This window comes from Gasterosteus aculeatus, chromosome 8 (genome assembly GCF_964276395.1).
Source record: "Gasterosteus aculeatus chromosome 8, fGasAcu3.hap1.1, whole genome shotgun sequence".
Lineage (NCBI taxonomy): Eukaryota > Metazoa > Chordata > Actinopteri > Perciformes > Gasterosteidae > Gasterosteus > Gasterosteus aculeatus.
This window is the reverse complement of record NC_135695.1, coordinates 18,848,156-18,867,406: the sequence shown is the minus strand read 5'-3', so window position 1 is coordinate 18,867,406 and position 19,251 is coordinate 18,848,156. Positions and strand designations below refer to the sequence as shown.

General features: G+C 45.5%; 1 protein-coding gene and 1 long non-coding RNA gene across 2 annotated transcripts in view; both read right to left on the bottom strand.

Annotated features, from left to right (window-relative positions):
* Positions 1 to 11,166, bottom strand: part of notch2 (notch receptor 2) — a 36,928-nt gene extending 25,762 nt beyond the window's left edge. The window contains exons 1-2 of the mRNA XM_040185283.2: positions 10,383 to 11,166; positions 1,126 to 1,207 (exon numbers count right to left, since the gene is read on the bottom strand). Coding sequence (XP_040041217.2) covers positions 1,126 to 1,207; positions 10,383 to 10,455 — 155 coding nt within the window. The 5' untranslated portion in view covers positions 10,456 to 11,166. The remainder of the gene's footprint in view (positions 1 to 1,125; positions 1,208 to 10,382) is intronic.
* Positions 11,167 to 15,537: 4,371 nt separating this feature from the next.
* Positions 15,538 to 18,665, bottom strand: LOC120823441 (uncharacterized). Its single transcript, XR_013468652.1, has 3 exons — positions 18,520 to 18,665; positions 16,753 to 16,837; positions 15,538 to 15,744 (listed from the first exon to the last, which is right to left on the bottom strand). It is a non-coding gene; the product is annotated as an uncharacterized LOC120823441 (long non-coding RNA).
* Between the last annotated feature and the right edge of the window lie 586 nt (positions 18,666 to 19,251).

The window sequence follows — 19,251 nt, the reverse complement described above, 5'->3', positions numbered from 1 at the left end:
TTGACACAGCCGGGCCGGCGTGCATGTTTGTGCACCGGACCACCGCGCTCCACTGACCAGCTCGCGGCCACCGCTCATATGCGCCGGTTGAAAATCAGAACCACAAATCGCAGTAACAGTCTGAAGAATCTGCAATTAGGCCTTGATTTTTTTTTCTTTTTCTTAATTGTTGCCGCCTAACGCACAGGCCGCACAGAGGCGATGAGCCGGTTTGCACCTGCAGCCACCTGACCTTCAATTAGACGCGGAATGTCAAACACCGATTAAGGAATGTTGCGTTCTGCTTCCCTTTTGTGTCAAGAGCGTTGAAATTCCTAAAGCGGTGGGAACGGACGCACAGCCCGATTCACATCGCATTTGATGAAACGTGAGCAGCTCCATGAACCACGTTCTCAGTGGGACTTTGGCTCGGGAGTGGCAACGTAATTAAGAAGACAGCAGAGTCTTAATTACAAAGTGGGCTAAGCCGTCAGAGATCACACAGGCCCCCGCTCTCCTTCTCACCACAGCACGTTCCCCCTTAATGACCCGATTGCACCGCCGGTAGCAGAAGACACTTACTTGCAGGTTGTTTCAAGTTACCGCAACAACATGCCGTGCTCCAAGAAGAAAAAGGGGCCACGCTGGTGTACCGACGGGTAGCCTAAGTGTCGTTTTGAATCAAATGACCACGTTTCAGATTTTTTTCCCCCCTCATCTATCGGACAGAGAAGGCTACTTTCTCACGTAACAGAGGTGTCTCGTCATCGTCTCGGCATCCCACAGGAAAAACAAATCAGCAGGCAGTCAAATGTTGGCAACACCTCCAGCTATTCATTCTAGAGCAACAAGAGAGCATGTAACAAAACCCCCTGAAATGTCCTAAATAGCATCTTGGAGGTGGAAATGTGTGTATTGGTATTGTTCCCAGTACTGGTGTACTTTGTCAGACAGAGCAGCCTTTTATTCTCCCTTCCGTGCCTGAGCCAAACCTCATGGTCCTGTGGACAGGCTCGGGTTGATCTAAAAAAAAAAAAGTTGTATTTCTATTCTGGCGTTTCACATCCAGCCCCCCCCCCCCCCCCCTCCCCATTTTGTTCGAGTGTCGGTGACAGTGCGAGTGTGTTCGGTGCCAGACGACCTTACCTGCAGTACTCTGTGCCATTGTTGAAGGTCAGGCATGTCGCGTTGTTGACACAAGGCGCCTTATCGTCCATACATTGTAGAGCTGCAAGAGACGGGGGAAAAGTAAAGAGATCGGGCGATTAGCGGGGTGCTTGATAAGCTCAACACTTGTCATATTGGCAATATTTGAATGCGGTGGTAATTCTGACCATTGCAGACACGTGTTTTTAGATGCTACCTGAAATCGGCCTGCGGTTACAGGACGGCCGGATGAGCCAGGCGCAAATCAAACTCCGCGACGACAACAAACCACAACTGTCTCCCCGCCAATGAGACACTAGCAGGCAGACACATCAGCCATTGTGTGCACATGGCCAAGTGGTCTTCGGGCACAGCATGCCGGCCCGACATCGAGTGTGATGTTCTCAGTTCTCAATGAAGGAAGCTGCTGTTTGTCAAGTGAGGGTCTTTAATTAGAAACACCATAAATTACTGTGAGAATGTTGCTGTATTAACAATTTTTGTTTTATTGTTTTAGCCTCACATGTCCATGAATCCTCACCCGGCTGAACGGGACTCTGTGAGCAAAACTGCGGTTAGGTCAGCTGATTTAAAAGAAAAGCCAACAAACAGTCATTGCATTACAGGAAGTGTACCGAGCAATGGTGTTACTTTGTGCGCCTCTATTAATCACGTTGTCACTCGAGCGGAGGAGCATACGTGGAGACACAGACTATTGTAAACCTCACTTTAAATGATTTTGTGGTGTGTTTTTTCCGTGACTGTGAAGCGGTCCAGTGAGAGAGCGAGGGCGGAGTAGATCGCCTTGGACCCGGGCTGACAGGCATAGTCCATTAGACACGGGGATTCCATACGTAAACCACTGTGAAATTCATAATTCCAACGAGCACGCACACAGGCTTGTGCCTCTACGAGCAGAACCACACAGTCACCCAGTGTATTAGAAGCATGAGTAGATGGTGCATACACAACATCAAAACGCAGACAGACAGAAATCCACTAACGTGCGGTTTGACTCGTGACGGAGTGGAACTTTCGCTTTTGGTTTTGATCACGTTTACGTCTAAATGATATTCAAAAATTGAGCAGATCGAGGGGGAAGGAGGACGTGTGGAGAAGAGCATGCATTAATGCATGACAGCCCAGACCGGAAACAGAGACTCTGATTCCCCGACTGGTTTGACGAGCTTCCCACGGACGCTGTCATGCCAGACACAATGATCTTACCAGATTTGGGACGGCCCGCCTGCCATTGCGCAATTTTGGAATACACACACACACACACACACACACACACACACACACACACACACACACACACACACACACACACACACACACACACACACACACACACACACACACACACACACACACACACACACACACACACACACACACACACACACACGAGTACCCCGGTAATGCGTCTCTCTGTAAAAGTTAAACAAAGCAGAACGATTCCCACACCTTGACATTTCCAAAGCGGCGTGCTGCGATACACGCTCATACCAACAGCATTGCATCCTCTCCACCTGGCTGTTCCCACACTTCACTATCAACAGGAGATTTCCCAGGAATGGGAGCCGTGATAAGGCCCAAATCGACAAAGTCCACAGTGAAACTACAGGCAGATGGTGTGAGCGGAGGAACACAGCACGCGGGCTGCTGACAACGATGAGAGCCATGATTTGGACCGTTCCTGATCAAATGCACATTTTTCTTTTTATTTATACCTCCCACCACCGCGTCGTGCCGCTTAAGTGGAGTACAAAAAGCAACACAAAAGCAAGAGATTTACAATGTCTGCAGTCTGGTGGGACTGGGAGGAGAGACGTGCGTGTTTCCTGTATCTGTAAAGATGCCATTGTGCATGAGAAATGAGAGTTTTAAACACAGATGTGGAGGTGCTTTTCTCAAACTTTCCTCAGTGAACTCAACGTTATGATATTAACATCTTTCTTGCGCTTTGAAAAAAAAAAAAAAAAAAAAAGGTTATTCTCAGGCCCAAACTGTACTAAAACTAAACTTATTCTTACTAAAAAAAAAAAAATAACTAAAATGTTGACAAAGATGAGAAGCTCTGGTGGGAGATTCGGTATGCAGATGTCGCAATGGAAAAAGGCGTTTCTATGTGGGGCTGCGCGGAAACATGTGAGAGGTCATCCAAGTCGCAGCAGATCCAGATTCAAATTCATGTTAATCATAATTCTCTTTTACACATTTTACAGTACAAACAACATCACAGTGTGCTAAATGGGCACAAAACTCTCATGCAGAGTAGTTTTCTATAAGTGAGATGTTGGTGCATGGTGAGATGGGGGCGCCACGGGTTCCAAAGGTGGGGGTGGGTGCAACACGTATGTTTCCATTAAGCTGTTTTTATGAGCCTTTCTCAAAAAAAAAACATGAACAAAGCCAAAGAGGCCCAAAGCTAAATATAACAGAAGGTGTTTAACCACAAAGTCCCCGTTTGGATTCCAGGCGGGGGTGGGGGGGCGGTCGCTGTAAGTCAGCCCGATGTCTATCATCGCATCAGCAGACTGCAGCCCCGAAGGCCACAGAACGAAGATCAGAGGAGACTTCTTCAAAAAGGAACAAAGCCATATTAAATATATGTACGTACACAATACATACAGATACAGATCTAAGACATGAGATATTAGAAAGGAATGATGATCTATTTAAAACACCTCTGGGCAGGTTCTAGTGCATCACTTAAACTAATAATGACAAATTTGGTTTCTTCCATAAAAATATAAACTTGTACTTCACTTGAACGTCATCTGACACTCTCTTCACAGAGTTTATTGAAACGTTTATCTAAACATTCAGTCAGCTAATGCGTGGCGTGAATATTGAGACGGACATTTGTGGTCGACGACGAAACTCGCATCTATACTATAAACACTTTTCTGTTCTCCTAAATATCAACATGCTAACATTATCATTGTGACCACGCTGCCATGCTGAATGTAGCATCTTGCTGGTTTTGTTTCATAATTATTTAAAAGACTCACAATTATTGTTTCCTTTTCATCTAGCTATTACTAGAAACATTTATTGAGCTGTCGAAAGGGCTGCAGCTTGTATAAAAGCAAAGAACAGCAGCCACCACAACTACTTGGATTTATTTATTTTATTTTATGTTTTTGTACTTGAATGTGAGAATCTTTTAAAAAATGAAAACACGGTGTCGAGATAGAAAAAAAGGGTCGAGAGAGTCCGGTTGTCGTGCCCGGCTGGCATTACGCAGGTTCCTCCCTCAGCGCTCGCCGGCGCTTTGTCACAGACACCGCGACGCGTCCCAAGAGGGGTCGAGCTGCGTCACGAGGAGAAGGGGGGGAGAAAAAAAAGAAGGCCGCGGTAGGAGGGGAGTGATGGAGGGAGAGCTAATAGCTGAGGATTGAGACGGGGAAGTAATTACGACCCTACAGACAAAGGCTACACACGAATGGGAGTTCCTGAGCCCTGGCACGCATCCACACAGCGGAGGGCAGGAAGTCGTTCGCGCTGAGTGAGGAAGTGACCCCATTTCCTGGAATTGCCGTACAAGCCTCTACATCCAGCAAGCCCAGCAGTCGCCGTGGCAACTTGCAATAAAATACCCTTAGCTCAGCGTGGAAGGAGGGAGATGATGCTCAAATGAAGACTTCTTACCCCTGAGGGCAGCTTTGCCGGCCCACACACACAGCAGACGAACCGAACAGGGGTTTTAAGGCTTTAGCCGCCCCGGATCAGCGTCAGGTTAGAAGAAGTCAGAACACTGTCGGAGTTCACAGCAAAAGGCTTGTGGTTACAAAGATGGTCTCATGTTGATCTATTGGATTATTATTATTGGAGGCAAATCAAAACATTTAAAAAATGCGATTAAACACGGTTCAATTTCCGATCCTTTGTTTGTTCGTAACCCAGTGCAATCTGGGTAAAGCTTCTGTCAGAGACGGTGAATAATAACTCGCCGCCGGGCCGAGGCATCGGATGTTTTCTATACTTCAAGAGTAGCAAACTCCCCTGTTGAATAACTCCAGAATGAGAGAGAGTCCTTTCTGTTAAAAATCGCCTGAGGATTAGGCAACAGACAGGCCTACTCAAGTTCATAAATATAATCGGGTTGAAATGAAGGCTTTCTGGCAGAAAGCGCTGGCTCTGGTGTGCGTAACGTTAGCTAGTGGGCGAACACCGTCGGCCCCAGCTCACGTTGAACCGGCAATTCTCCTTTTAAGAAAAAACAGAAATTCAAGAGTGAACCACATGCAAGCTAATCAAAAGCTGGCGGTAGTCCCAGATGCTGAAAGTGGAAGTGCGACGGAGGGCAAATACCCTCACTGCCCCAGTAATTATTCCCCTAACCTCCCAAATGAGACGAGACGGTCGCCTCGCTGTCGTAATTACTGGGAGAAGTTGGGAGAGTCTCATCTGAATGTGCTGGCATGCTGGCTCAGTATGCGTGTGTGTCAATGTCTGCGTGTGTGTCTCTTTCGATGTCTGCGTGTGTGTGTCTGTGTGTGTGTGTGTGTGTGTGTGTGTGTCAGACAGACAGAAATGGGGAGAGCAGACCAGACCAGACCAATGCAGGGACTTTCCCCTGCTTGACTAATGAAACACACACATAGTACAAGGACTAACTTCCTTTCATGCTTTTAGGTTGTGTGTAAAAATGTTTGTTATTCATTTAGGTATCAGAATTGAACCGGCATTATCCATGGTGGTAAAATGTCAACGGAGAAAAGCTCTACCTCGATATGAGAATTATTTTCTCATATAGAGATACATGGTGTACCTCTGGTGTTCTTCTGACTCAGGCAAAATGTAAATGAGTCTTTCCAGGCTTAAGGAGAGCAGACATTCATAGAAAACAGGTGTATTAATGACAAACTGTAAGGGAAAATGATCTGTAGCTTAACCAAAACCAACGTTTTTTTGTCTGGAAAATCTTTAATGTCGAGCCACGTGGCGTCATGTCCCACCTTCTCTATGGACTCTCTATGGACCATGAATTACAACCGACTCTTACATTGAACCAAACCAATACTGCGCCCCGATACAAAGTATTCTCATTTCCTTGCCGATGTGCCTTGCTTGGCTCATTGCTCCGCCTGTCTCCGGGATTACGGGGGTGCGTTGACCAAGGAATGCAGGTCCCAGTAATTCCCTGTTAATTTGCCAACCTGTTCAACAGTGCAGACGCGACGGCTCTGTAATCCCCTCGACCTTCACAGCCACAAACACCACCTCCTATAGAAACAGGGCAGGTGGTTCATGCAGGGCATGCACCTAACTTCACTCACACTTGGACTGGTATTTATTCAGTGCAGGTGGATCAAAGTCAAAAGGAGAGGGAACTGGTGGAGCAGGCCCTGCTGCTTTGTCAGCACAGCCAACCAAAATGGTAACGCAGGCCATTGACTGTGACCACCTCGTCTGACATGCACTTCAACTTCAAGACCGTATTTGTAAGTCTTCAAGTTTAGGTCAATTCCAAACCAATACGCGCTGCACGGACATAGTGACCCATGTGCATCTGGAGCTCGTGTGTCAGTGACGCACACGTCCAAGCACTGACTCATCCAGTCAGACACGTTAGCACTCACTCCCACCACAACCAACATGTGCAGGAGCGACACACGAGCGGAGGCCCGACTGTTGGACTAAACTACCAATCAAAAAGGGCGGAGAAGACCGAACTGAATATAACCTGAAACACGAGCACGGGCACTATGGCTGAACGATCTGAGGTGAGGTTACAGCCAGCCGATGTGAGATAAGATGACAAAAAAGAAAAAAAACAACGCATTAATACAACCGCCACAAGGCAGTGGGATGAGCTGGTGGTCAGTAAATAACGCAGTAGTGTGGGCAACTCAATAAATATCTTTGTCTTCACACAACATGCCGAAGCAGAGGGCGAAGCACGTTGCAGATAAATCACATTTCACACCAGTCCCCCCCCCAGCTTGGGTCAGACGCAAGGAAACCATGGGCGACACAATTGCTGCCCTTTGACGGTTCATATTCACAGAGCGGCACATGCACCCACACACGCGCAAATAGATATGCACACTCGTGTCAGCTGTCTGCTGTTTGCACTGGGCAAATATGTGCGACGATCCGCTTGCCCACGCCGTAGGGGCAACGCTATGCCGTTTGCCGCAATGATGGCACCTACGCTGCATCAAGATCCAGAAACACAATCACCTACAACACTGTGCGGCACACAGTTCCCGCATCACCACCGAGGGGCTTTTGCAGGCCTGAAATTATGATCGAATAGCAAGTAAAGCATGTGTTTTTTTTGAGGAAGAAGACTTTAGCAACGTGTCTCAATTAGCAAAGCAAACCACGGAACCGTAATGCTAAATGCAAACGTCACTGGTAGTTTATGAATGTGCCACAAATCACCTTTTTCAGTCAGAGTTTAGTGACATTGAGCGAAAAGACAGAGACACTGTGATCTCCTTTGGACAATACAAGCCAGAGGTTGAGTTATGGCTTTTTGGTGGTTACACCGGGTCACATTCGATGTCTTTTAGATTTTTCACAGTTCATTTGTTTGTACGCCCTGTGGCATATAGAAGAATAATGCAGGATCACATAATCAAAGCCACAGGAGTGAAGTCAAACTGCTCTTTTGATGTCCTGGCTTGACGTGTGTCAGTTGAAAAGGAGAAATATACTTATTTTTATGTTCAGCTGTTTGCAGATTGTGTTTAGGGTCCACAGTTATGTGACATACTGGAGCTCTGATTGGCAGGATATGATAATGCAAACATGCCGCTTCACATTAAAAGCTTCCAATCGGCAAACAACTGGCGCGCTTTTATTCTCAAAAACCCTAAAAGGAAGTGCAGCTGCATTTGTCCCAACAGTTAGAAAAAGACTGCTAACTCCTGACAGTATTTTATACACATTTACAAAGACAGTGACATTTTTGCACAGTTTTGTTTGCAACATTTCATCAATTCTATGAACAAATAATTGTAAACTAAAAAGCTGGAGAATGCAGGTCACAGATGCTTTCTTGCATTTTGGGTAAACCTCAAACCACCCTTATGTCATTATGGTAAACAACACCTTATTCCGTGCCATCCTGTCAAAATAAACCATTTGCGCCTTGCACACATCCCAAGCTGTGATCACAGCGGCTCATACGGCGCAGTGTTCCAACTATTTGGATGTTCAGCTTTAAGCTTTGTTTATAGTCACGCGGGGCACTGTGGCGCGGGCCTCCACAGATGGTGCGGGCCCTGTCAGACGGCGCTCGGGCTACGAGCGCGCAAAAGGGCGTTACTGCTCACGCTCTGTTCGACGCCGTATCCTCCAAGATGCTGAAGGCTGTACCAACAAAGTCTACTGCGAAGGAGCAAGGAGTCCACAAAGGATACCTGCAAAACTGAAAAACTATTTCCGGATATACCTCATCACCTTTATCGAATCACTGCATTGAAAGAAGTATATAATGAAACTATTATAAAAGGATGAAAGGATGAATTTTGAAAATGCTAAGTATTTGTGACATTCCCAAATGAAAGGTCCTGTGCGTGCAGCGGACACCTAGTGACAGAAACTAAGAGGTGCAACTTAAACGCAAAAGCCGCGAGGACCTAAATTTCTGGCAAAAGTATTGTGTGCTGGCGTCGCTGCGGCAACCACAAAGCAAACATTAGTTGAACAAAGGATGAATAAATATAGCAAAGAGGAAAAGGAAAATAAAATCATAGTGCATAAAGTCTGTGTGTGTCTGTATGCGTTGGTGTGTGTGTATGTTGGAGAGAGGGAGAGAGGCTAAGCAGAGAGGGAGGGAGGAATGTCAAACACCAACAACATTCCACTGCCTCTCCTTGCATTGCCTGCAGCACTTTTTCATTGTCTTTTCTCCTTTTGTGTAACATCACCGTTCACAAGTCACCTATAGCCCATGAAAAAAAACGTGAGAAAGAATAGCAGGGCTGCATGTATCTACTCTGAGCTAAAAAGGCAAAAGGAGAGCAAGATGGGAGATGAACACAGTTTCCCTGCTGTGGCACCATTACATAAAGGCTTAAAAGGCTACAGGCCTTTCGGCACATTTCTCAGAGGAAACCCAGAAATCCATGGGAATGAAAGTCATGGCAGAGATCGAATTAGTGAGGTACTCAAAATTAAGTTTTCAACATTGCATTCACTAAAGTACTAATCCCCAGGAAATTAGGAATAATGTTTTATCTTATCTTAATCAGAAACATTGTACAATGTTCATGCACCTGTGTATTCAGAAGCACGTGTTTAGAACAATTTAAAGCTAAGCTTCCACTATGATTCATGCAGACAAAAACGTACACACCGGGAGTCACTGTGCTTTTTTAACGTGAGCTGGTTTGGTCTCTGCAATGTCATTTCAAAAGAACCTTTGACTCATCCGAGTCTTTCCTAGTCCACCAGCCTGAGTACTCTATGACCCCCTACTGGCTTCCTATCAATAGAAACCAATTAGTGCTCCATTAAATACTTCACTAGAAACTCCCGCATATATATATATATATATATATATATATATATATATATATATATATATATATATATATATATATATATATATATATATATATGCTGTGTTTAAACGCATATTGACATTGCTGTTGCTGCTATGAAGGACTGATTAGGACAATTTCTTTATCCTACTTTTTCTTTAAATATCACAATTATTTCCCAATTCATAAAACACACACACGTCCTCTGCATCACGGTCGGCCCTCTTAATTTTAAACATAGTTATGGATCCATTTTGAACTATTTCTCTGCTGAACATCTGGGCAGCGGTGTGACTCGGCAGCGGAAACTCACGGCATTGAACCAGACACCGACCTTTCGAAACGGGACGTGTGGTGATGTGCAGTGTGGTCGTCGGTCACGTCATGGTGATACGAGAGCAAAAACACGTATAGAAAGGGTGTGACGTCAAAGTAACGCCAAAGCAAACGTAAAGTTAGCTAGCGTGTGTTAACTTTAAGCTAACTTACCCCGAGCAGCAGAGGCGATGCGCGCGCGACAGAAAACGCAGTTGTAAATACTGTAAATGCCTAAATTAAGCCGATTAATTTCAGGCTTAAGTCTGTTTTTTACTCTTTTTTGCCCACAAAAAGTCACATTTGTTCTGATACTAGTGACTCACCCGCCGTGCGCGTGGAGAGATGCTGTGTCCCGCAGATGCGCGAGCCAACAGCGAGCGAATCATCAGAAAACAACAGCGCAGGTTTATTTAAACTAACGTTACTTACCCGAAGAGAGGTGAACGAGGCAGAAGACGAAGACTAGTGATTTGCCCGAGGAGAAACCGGGGATCTGCTCCATGTCTTCTGTAAAATCCACATAAGGTCGCCAGAACGAAGTGGAGTTGTCTCCCGGGGACGGTTTTGGTTCTCAGAAAGTCTCTCGGAAAACGGCTCTCGCGCAGTAAAAAAAAGAAATAAAAGAGAAAACTACTAGCGGCGCTCAAAGAAATCACCACATTTCGGTTTTTATAAAACACGTATCCCGCGAGCCGCCGCGTTGAGAGAACGCTTAAAATAAAACAATCGGGGCTTGTGGGAGTCGCGCACGGTTACCGGAGAAGAGTCCTCCACCTCTCTGCGCGCACCAGTCACCGCGAGCCAAGAAACGAAAACACGTATCCTTCCGCCGGAGTCAGAGGGGGTCTAGAGACGGGCCGAAAAGAAAAGATGGTGAAAGCGTACACGCCTCTATCTAAACGAGAGCGTTTGACGCCGATGCGGCACGTTTGGATCACTCGGTGTGAACCGCCACGTTACGACGGGCGAAACGTGGGGGGGAAAAAATAACAAAAGTTGAAGGATCATTTCTCGGTGTCGCCGCGGCGGAGGAATTTTTTCTTCTTCTAATTTTTCGACTTCTCTGAGCCTGGTATGACTCAAAATTAACCCGTTCTATGGTTTTATTTTTTCTTTTTCTTGCCTCCTTCCATGAACTGCACGTTTTTCCCCAAAATGTATTTGAAGTCCCACTCTTTCATTTTCTTTGTCATTTAAAGTGTAAATGTCCGTCCGTGTCAAAGGGTTCATTTGTGCAACTTTTTCTCTTAAACAATGGTTTCCTGTGACCTTCGAATCATTTCAATCTGATCGTGTGCTTTTTGATTCATCAAAACGTGATTTAGTTTCTTTTACTCATGCCATCAATTAAATGATCGCCGGTGTTGATGCAGTTTAGCTGCAGGCTGCTCAAGTTACTCACCACTTTCTCTGGTGCAGACAGTTCAAGTTCTGCTGTGGCTGTGCTCCAAAAGTTACATGTTGTTGTTGGCCTATTTAGCTTCAATACTTCATAAAATATCGTAAGGAATTAGAAGAAGAGTTCCATCAAATAGAAACAGGCAATATGGCAATAATTCATATAAATAAAAATACATTAAAAATAAAAACATTACAAAATAAAAAATAATTTAAGAATTTGATTCACCACAAAAATAGTTTTTTCGTGAGCATGTCAAATCTGAAAATGAGCTGATTTGGGATTTTTGTTTTTTAATTTCCTTGGAATAGCCATAACCTTGGAAATTGTTTGACATTTTCTCGATAAGCCGAGAAAATAGAAAATCTGATTATTCAATAAAGTTGCAGCCACAGTTATCATACAGATTAGGCGGCAGCCTTCATAGTAAAACATTGTCCTTGTTTCTCACCATAAGCAGCGTTTTCTAAACATCATTGTTCCTTATTTTTGAGCACAGCAAGGTCGACTCGAGCCCACAAATCTAAAACACGAGTGAAACTCAACACTGCCCTTCAAACTCCCTCGCTCATGCACGGACGGACACACACACACACACACACACACACACACACACTGGCTTTCTAAACTGTTAGTCCCAAAGTAATTATCCCTTATCAGCCTGAGTGATCCAGGTGTAAATCACCGGCTCGCCGCAACAACAAGGCCACGTCTCATCCCAGTGATTTGTTTGTCTTTACACCCCGTTACAGAAACATTGCGGAGCCCCATGCCGCTGCGACCGACCCTTTGTCCCCTATTCAACCCTGCTGAAAGGCCTGCGACCGGAGGGGAGCAAATTGATCTCCTCAGGGGTCGAGACTCACAAAGCTTTTGTTGCTGTGGCCAATGTCAAGCTCTTGCTCTCCATGCGTTGTTGGGTGTCAATTGCTGGCACCACGACAAACGCTGCTCAGGCATTTGGTCGGATGCTGTTTTCTGCATTTAAATCCAATGCCACAAAAGTCGTGTCACGTTAAATTCTGAATAAAACCCTTTGATACTTCTGCTGTTTTACGGTAAGGCCGTTGGTCATGTAAGCCCTCAGATAATGTTATATAAATGATATCGGAGGATTGCTTTTGGTCCGCGGTACTGTTTTCTTAATGATGTCATTCCAGATGTGGGCCTTTGGGGAAGACGGGGCGAGGAAGGGTGTGGATCTGCCTTGTGAGCAGAAAACGCTGATTAGTTCCTCCTTCCATTGGAGGCCTGACGCAGTCTCAGGGAGGGAAAAAAATAAACAGTGTTGGGAAGGCTCAGGCTCGCTTCAACTCCCTTTGAACCACCTTTGTAATAAATACATCAACAGCCTCAAATTCAATCTCTTGTTTCAACAAAAATATACCACATTAAACATCCGTTAGCAGCAAATACTGTCAGGAATCAAATGGAATCACTATAAGAACATCAGCTTTGCCACAGCACATTTTACATCCGCTGTGAGCATTTCTTTTTTTTGGGGGGGTGTTGCAGGTTTTGCTTTCACGGAGAAGTGATAAAACTCTGACCTCGCCGGTTCGGAGGGCTGCTTTCATCAACGTCGGCGCTCTTCACGCTGATTCGCAGCTCATCGGTCCGGGCGTCTCCAGCTGTCAGCGTGTAGATTCATGCTGCAGAACATAGCGTTCACAGCGTGGATGCAAAGGGCAGACAGTAATGAGTGATTACGCTAGAGAGGGCATGGGTGTGTGCGCTTGTGCGCTCTCCTTAACCATAAAACACGCCATATTCCCCCAACTTGATAGCCATGGGAAACCGAATCAGTGCCTGTAATTCAAGGAGTACTCACCGGGCCTTTACGTTGTGCGATGGCAGCGTGGGGTGTATATACGATGCCTTTCTATAATTAGTAGCGGCAGCGGCCGATTCACTTTTCTCAGAAGTGACAGCCCATTCGCCAGCACAAACAGACGCACAAAACCCAGGCAAGTTGTGTTTCTTTGTCCCGATGCTTTTCATGCACAGTCCGTAAAGGCTTTTTTTTTGCATTGTGGCATTTGGGGAACCTTTTGAGCAACTGCGTATGCACTGAGATCAGGTTGAGTTAACACGGGTGCTGACCAGCAGGCATTCTGCCCTGGCTTTGCTGAGACGGACATTCACGAACGTCAGGCCTCGGGTGTGAAGTTTTTATTTGACCCCGGGCGCTCAGCAGACGGAAGCCTCGGCTGTCTAATGCCGTCTTTACTGGGTAAGCAGATATGGGACAGGAAGCTGAAGGGGGTATTTTTAGGCTTGATTATTGCCTCCTTTCTCCCTAAGTGCTGTTAAAAGAGCAGCATATAGATTTGTGCAATGGGAGGAGAAGGCGGGGATTCGCTCTGCGGCCACGACAAGTAGGATTCAAAGAGGATATCGCGTCAATTTCGGATTTTCTTGACTCGACCATCAACAGTGCAGGTTTGGCCTCTGGAGCCACGTAATCAAGATGAAAAGCCACATGGTGTGTAACTTACGCAGAGATGCAGAGCTGATTTAAGGGTTGCCAAATATTTAATCACAGTAAATCATTTTTCCTGTGTGAACTTGAAGTTATATGAGTCGAGTGTCAACACCGGGGTAGATAGTATCACACACTTTATAAAGAGCACACATTGGCGCTGAATCAGTGTAATCATTTACTTGGTGGGAAGTAAACATTCCCCCTTTTTTTTTTTTACCGGCCTAATTTTTTTGTAATTTGCTGCAGAATAGTCACACATAAAACGTGTGATTTCAAAGTGTAATCACTGCGCGGAATCGTTATGATTCACCACACATTCAACTAAGCCGAGAAATCATTGTCGGGCTGATGAATTAGCAGCACGTTGCAGAGGACATCGTGAGTTGGTGCGCTGCAGCTTCTGGGAACATAGCAAACGTTACACTAAAGTAGCTCGCTGCAGATGGCACCTTCCTTGAGGAAAGCAGGGATTTTGCTAGTAAGTTCATGCGAGAAACCAAGATGAGGCGTGTGTGTGTTGGTGTTAATGTGTGCGTCACGGCGTTCCACCGTGGTCAAAGGTGGAGAGTCAGCGAGCGCGAGGGCCCGATGTGACCAAGCGTGATGTGGGCAGAGACCTTCCGCCTGAGGGCCGGGGAGTTGGCACAGAGGTGAGGAAACAGGTGATGGAGAAAAGGTGTGAGGAGGAGGAGGGATGTGTGTGTGTGTGTTTGTGTGTGTGCGTGTGTGTGAGCACAGCCTGTAATTGACCTACAGGGCCCTGCCAGGGCCAGGTGGAACGGGAATGTGTGGTTGTGTGTGGACGGGATCCTCCCTCGTGCGCCCCTGCCTGCCCACCGTCACCCCACACTAGCAAGCTATTTATATTGTGCTGTGGGAAAATAACGGTCCTGGCCGTGTCATCTGCGTTGTGCATGGTTTCTACTCTACACGCATGCACACTCACAACACCGCCACGCTTCCCAGCTCCCTCAGTCACAAACAAATTCAGGATAAAGTAGAGCGTTGTTAGCGTGTTCCTTGCAGACTTTGTGCAGAGGAGCATGTCGCCTCTCTAGAAACTCAAGCCAACGAGATGGTTTGCGATTAGAAAACGGATTTTGAATACACAAAAATACACACGCGCAAACATGCAAACACACACGATGCACTCATGCATGCAAGATTCTAATTTGAAAAGCGCAAACAGTTCGATCTAGAAATGTGCTTCAGGGGTGAATACAGTGGCACAGGCGTGAAAACAAGGGATTTATAACACTACTCACTGACTAACATGTTTCAACTATTGTCTGGTAGGAATGAGATTTGGAGTTGTTGCTACAGATCGGTGACTCCTGCAGCTCCATTCAGCTCCATCTCATTATTGGCATGATGACCGCAACTGTGTAAATCATGGTTTCACAACCTAAACACTGACCTACGTGGCAACAAATGTGACAGGGCACTGAACAGCCTTCACCCAAGTAAAATATAAAATAATGATTTTGAGTCTCCACATGCGAAAATAACCACATCTATCAAAAAAAAAAAAACAGTCCCCCAAACTGGGAGCTGTTGATTAACTTGATTAACTGAAGGGGGTTTAGTGCAGGACTTGACCTCTGCATGTAATCCACTGCTGATATATGGTTTTGGGAAAAGTCCCAGTGGGGGCAAATTCAGTCCCACCAACGCACACCCAAGGTCGTCTCAACGTAAATACATTAGAAGACCCAGATTTAAGCACACATGTATGCACACTTGTGCAATGCGCCAAAACATAAACACACAAAAATACTGACACGCACATTTGGAGCCATGCCCTCCTCCCTGAGGCCCGAGGGGGGCAGTAGGTCAAACTCATCTGCTATACAGTCCCTGATGTCTGCCGCACTGACGGGATGAGAACAGCCGGGAGAGGAGAGGTCCTGGTGAAAGATGAACAGAATTCAAACACGGTGTATTTTCTTGAAGAAATACACGTAAAAATCACAGTATTGAATGTTTTCCATATTACGGTCCATTTCTGTAAATCAGTACAATGTTATAAATATGTTTGTGGGCTGATACATATATATTTACAGTATTTGTCTGTCATAGAAACCAAATTAAACTGATTTTCATTTTAACGGTCACTTACTGTCATGAATTGACAGTTTTTCATTGTCGTTTTTTTGTGTTGATTTAAGTGCTCAAATGCTCAAATAATTTGGTTTAAAAATGTGGAAAAAGGACAGATAACTGTGATTTTCCAAATGTATAACAATTCAAAATGACCTGGGAAAAGAAAATGCATAAAATCAATACACAATGTAGACAAACTGACACATTTCCAGCATTTTCTTTATGCTCAATACGTCTGAAGGCCATTTTTCGCTGCATGTTTGCGTGTTTGACTCAGACGCTGAAATAGAGAGTGAGTGTGCTTGCTGTATCTTCCAGGGTTAATTGCATCATAAATTCACAAGCTGCAAAAAAACAGGCATGGATGGAATTCCTCACTTTCTCACAGGCAAAGCTCCGCACTGTGTGCGTGTGCATGCTTGTGTATCAGATATGACACTATTAATAAACCAACATGTTATCTATAGGGAGAAATTGGTGGAGATGGATGGGAAATGCTGGGTGAGGTTATACACCCTAAGGTCCTAGCACTCAATGTGAGGTATGGGGGTATGTGTGGTGGGAAAAAAAAAGTTTCTTTTATTACATCTGTTTTATTACTGAGTTAAGTGTGTTCTTTTTTTAGATAGACTGCTGTAATGTTATGACGGTATGGTGTGCGGGGCTCATCTTCCGCCTGCGATGAGGTGATAAAGAACACACGGCGTGCAGAGCAGGTCCAGGCCTGTGCAAAACACGCCACACCGACCCCCCCTGTGAGAAGTTCCCTGTTCCCAGGACCCAGTGTGTGCGTTTGGGGGGCAATAACTCACCAGGTTCCCCTGACTTCCTCTTTCGGCCTTCTGCGTTTTATGACTCTCTCTCCTCGGCCGTACAGCTGCCGTCTCCGCAGCTTCCCTGCGCCGTGATTGGACCAGGCGGGAGTTTGAGGGAAGAGGATGAAAGGAAGGAGACAGGGAAGCAGCTGGAATGAGGTGGGAAGCTGGTTTGATATGCGATGGAACACACATTTCTTATCATGGTTATTACAGGTGATCGATGGACACAACTTCCTTTTTTGTGGACCACATGTACCTTTGAATAAAAAGTTGTGAAATTCCTCTGACTATTTCCACGAGTGTGACATTTGACACTCGAAATGTTTCAACAACTAATTCAATGAAAGCAACCAAAGTCCCACAGATTTGCCAACTTTATTTAACTAAACTGTTAGAATCTTCAAAGACGTCTATATGTCTGCATTAGTTGCTGGTTGTTAATACCATGTGTATCCTTTCATGTTTTGTGCTTTGATTAATTCATTTGTAGTTGACAGTTTTAAGTTAAAACTTGTGCTCCTCGTGTAGAACCTATTTGAAGAAACAAGGTCAAAACTGGGTCAAAGAAGCCTTTACAGTGCCGATGCCTTGCTGACCCAGACTAGGTCTGTTTTTAACCAATGGGATTTTTGCATGCTAATTGAATAATCTGAGGGTGTCTCTTTTTCTTTTTTTTTGTCAAATCCTGTCAAGAGATCAAGGTCTCGCCACCGTCAGGAGGGAGTAGATGAAGTTGTCCGAGTGCGACAGACCCCTCACGTCGACCCTCCTCTTAATGAGATCAGACGCTCAATCGGGGTCGTTTGTTGCGGGAAACACGACTGAGACTCTCTCGATTTGTGTGAATTTGCCGGCTGGATTTTTCCAGTCCCGCTGAGACGAAGCGGCTGGAGGTCAAGGCCGAGCTCGCGTTGTTCTGAGGTCCTGTTTCTTTAAGATTACACAAGGCCCAGGAGAAGTGGAGCGCATACGTGGACGGCGTTGCGGCAGCGCCGTCCACAGGAAACCTAATCAAGGCCGGGTAATGAGAGTTTTGCACCACACAGCAGCTTTTAAAACAAACGTTAGGAAGGCACCGCGGCCTTTCTACCTGTCCGGGTTTTGTGACTTGGCGTGTCGTGCGTGCGCTTGAATCGGGCTGTGTGAGTTTAGTACATGCGCCGTATTCCTGACCCTCGATCACACAAAGTATTTTAATCCAATCTGCTTCGTTTTCACATGACTGTCACACACTGGCCGCTGCCATGGTAACCTGCAGAGGAAGGGGAGAGAGGGGCTGGGGCGAGAGAGAGGTATACTGTCCTCTCTTTAATCACTGTGACACACACAGTTTGCTCTGGTACTCGGCCTTCTTTTTATGTCGTTGTACACAAAAGTCAAAATCTTGCCCATTTGAAGAAGCTTCTCTAAACGTGAACAGAATGTGTGGCACAGGAAATAACAAATCCAGCGTTTCCTTCATTATTCTGCTTGAAACTTTCGTGGCGTTTGACGCTGTCAACTCGTCGGGTTCAGATGCATATCTGGAACATCGATGCAAATTTGTTTGTGATCAAATTTGCATCGATGTTCCAGATATGCATCTCAAAAAGAAGAAATCCACCGATTAAAAAGTAGAGAAGAATTAATTGTGCAAATAAGTGGTGAACTTCAACTTCAACAGTGAGGTAATAGAAAGGTCTGAGAGAAAAAAAAGAAGTTCTCGTGGAAGGAGATTATAAAGGAAGATAAGAGTCACAAGTCAAGTTTACAAATACTTACTTCCCTCAAGAGGTGAAAAGGTCAGCCTGTGCCCTGCGGTTTGCTTCTGGCACGCAACCCTCTGCCGCTTCTCATTTCTCCCCTGACATTTCCTGTTCTACCTCAGGTTGACGAGCCAGCCTGCTGGTGTTTGTTGCATCTACTGTGGTCAGCTATACATGTGCAGCTTTTTTATTTCCCTTCCATTCCCTCATCACAGAGGCTGCAGCCTGTATTTTTCCGTCCGTTTAAAGCCGATGATTTGGAGCTCAGCGGGCAGAAAGCCACAGTCAGCAGCAGAAGTTGCAAGTCGGAATGATTTAGAGCATTTTTTTTCCCCCCCTTCCTCAACTGCATCAGTGCAATAGTGAGCAAAGCGCTCTACCTGCTGGCCAAGAGTGGCGTCGTCAGACTGTGCGCCTGGTGGCAAACACCATGAGGGTGAAGCCTAAATGTGTGCGGGAAACACCTGGCGGTGCTGCTGACTCACTGAGCGCTCTTCTCAGAAGTCGTGGTCGATTATGCTTTTCTAAAAGCGTTCTTACTGAAAGTGTTTTGCATAGTGTGTGTTAGTCAGACAAAGGAAAAGCTCTGAAATGCCTTTCAGCATCAGGATCGGTAGAATAATATAAACTAGTGTCCATTTGCACCCGAGTGTATTCAGGATGGATGGCTAAACCAAACTTTGAAATGCGAACACCTCAATCCATTTTCAGATTAAAACACATCTGTTGAAGGTCCCCCGACAGAAAG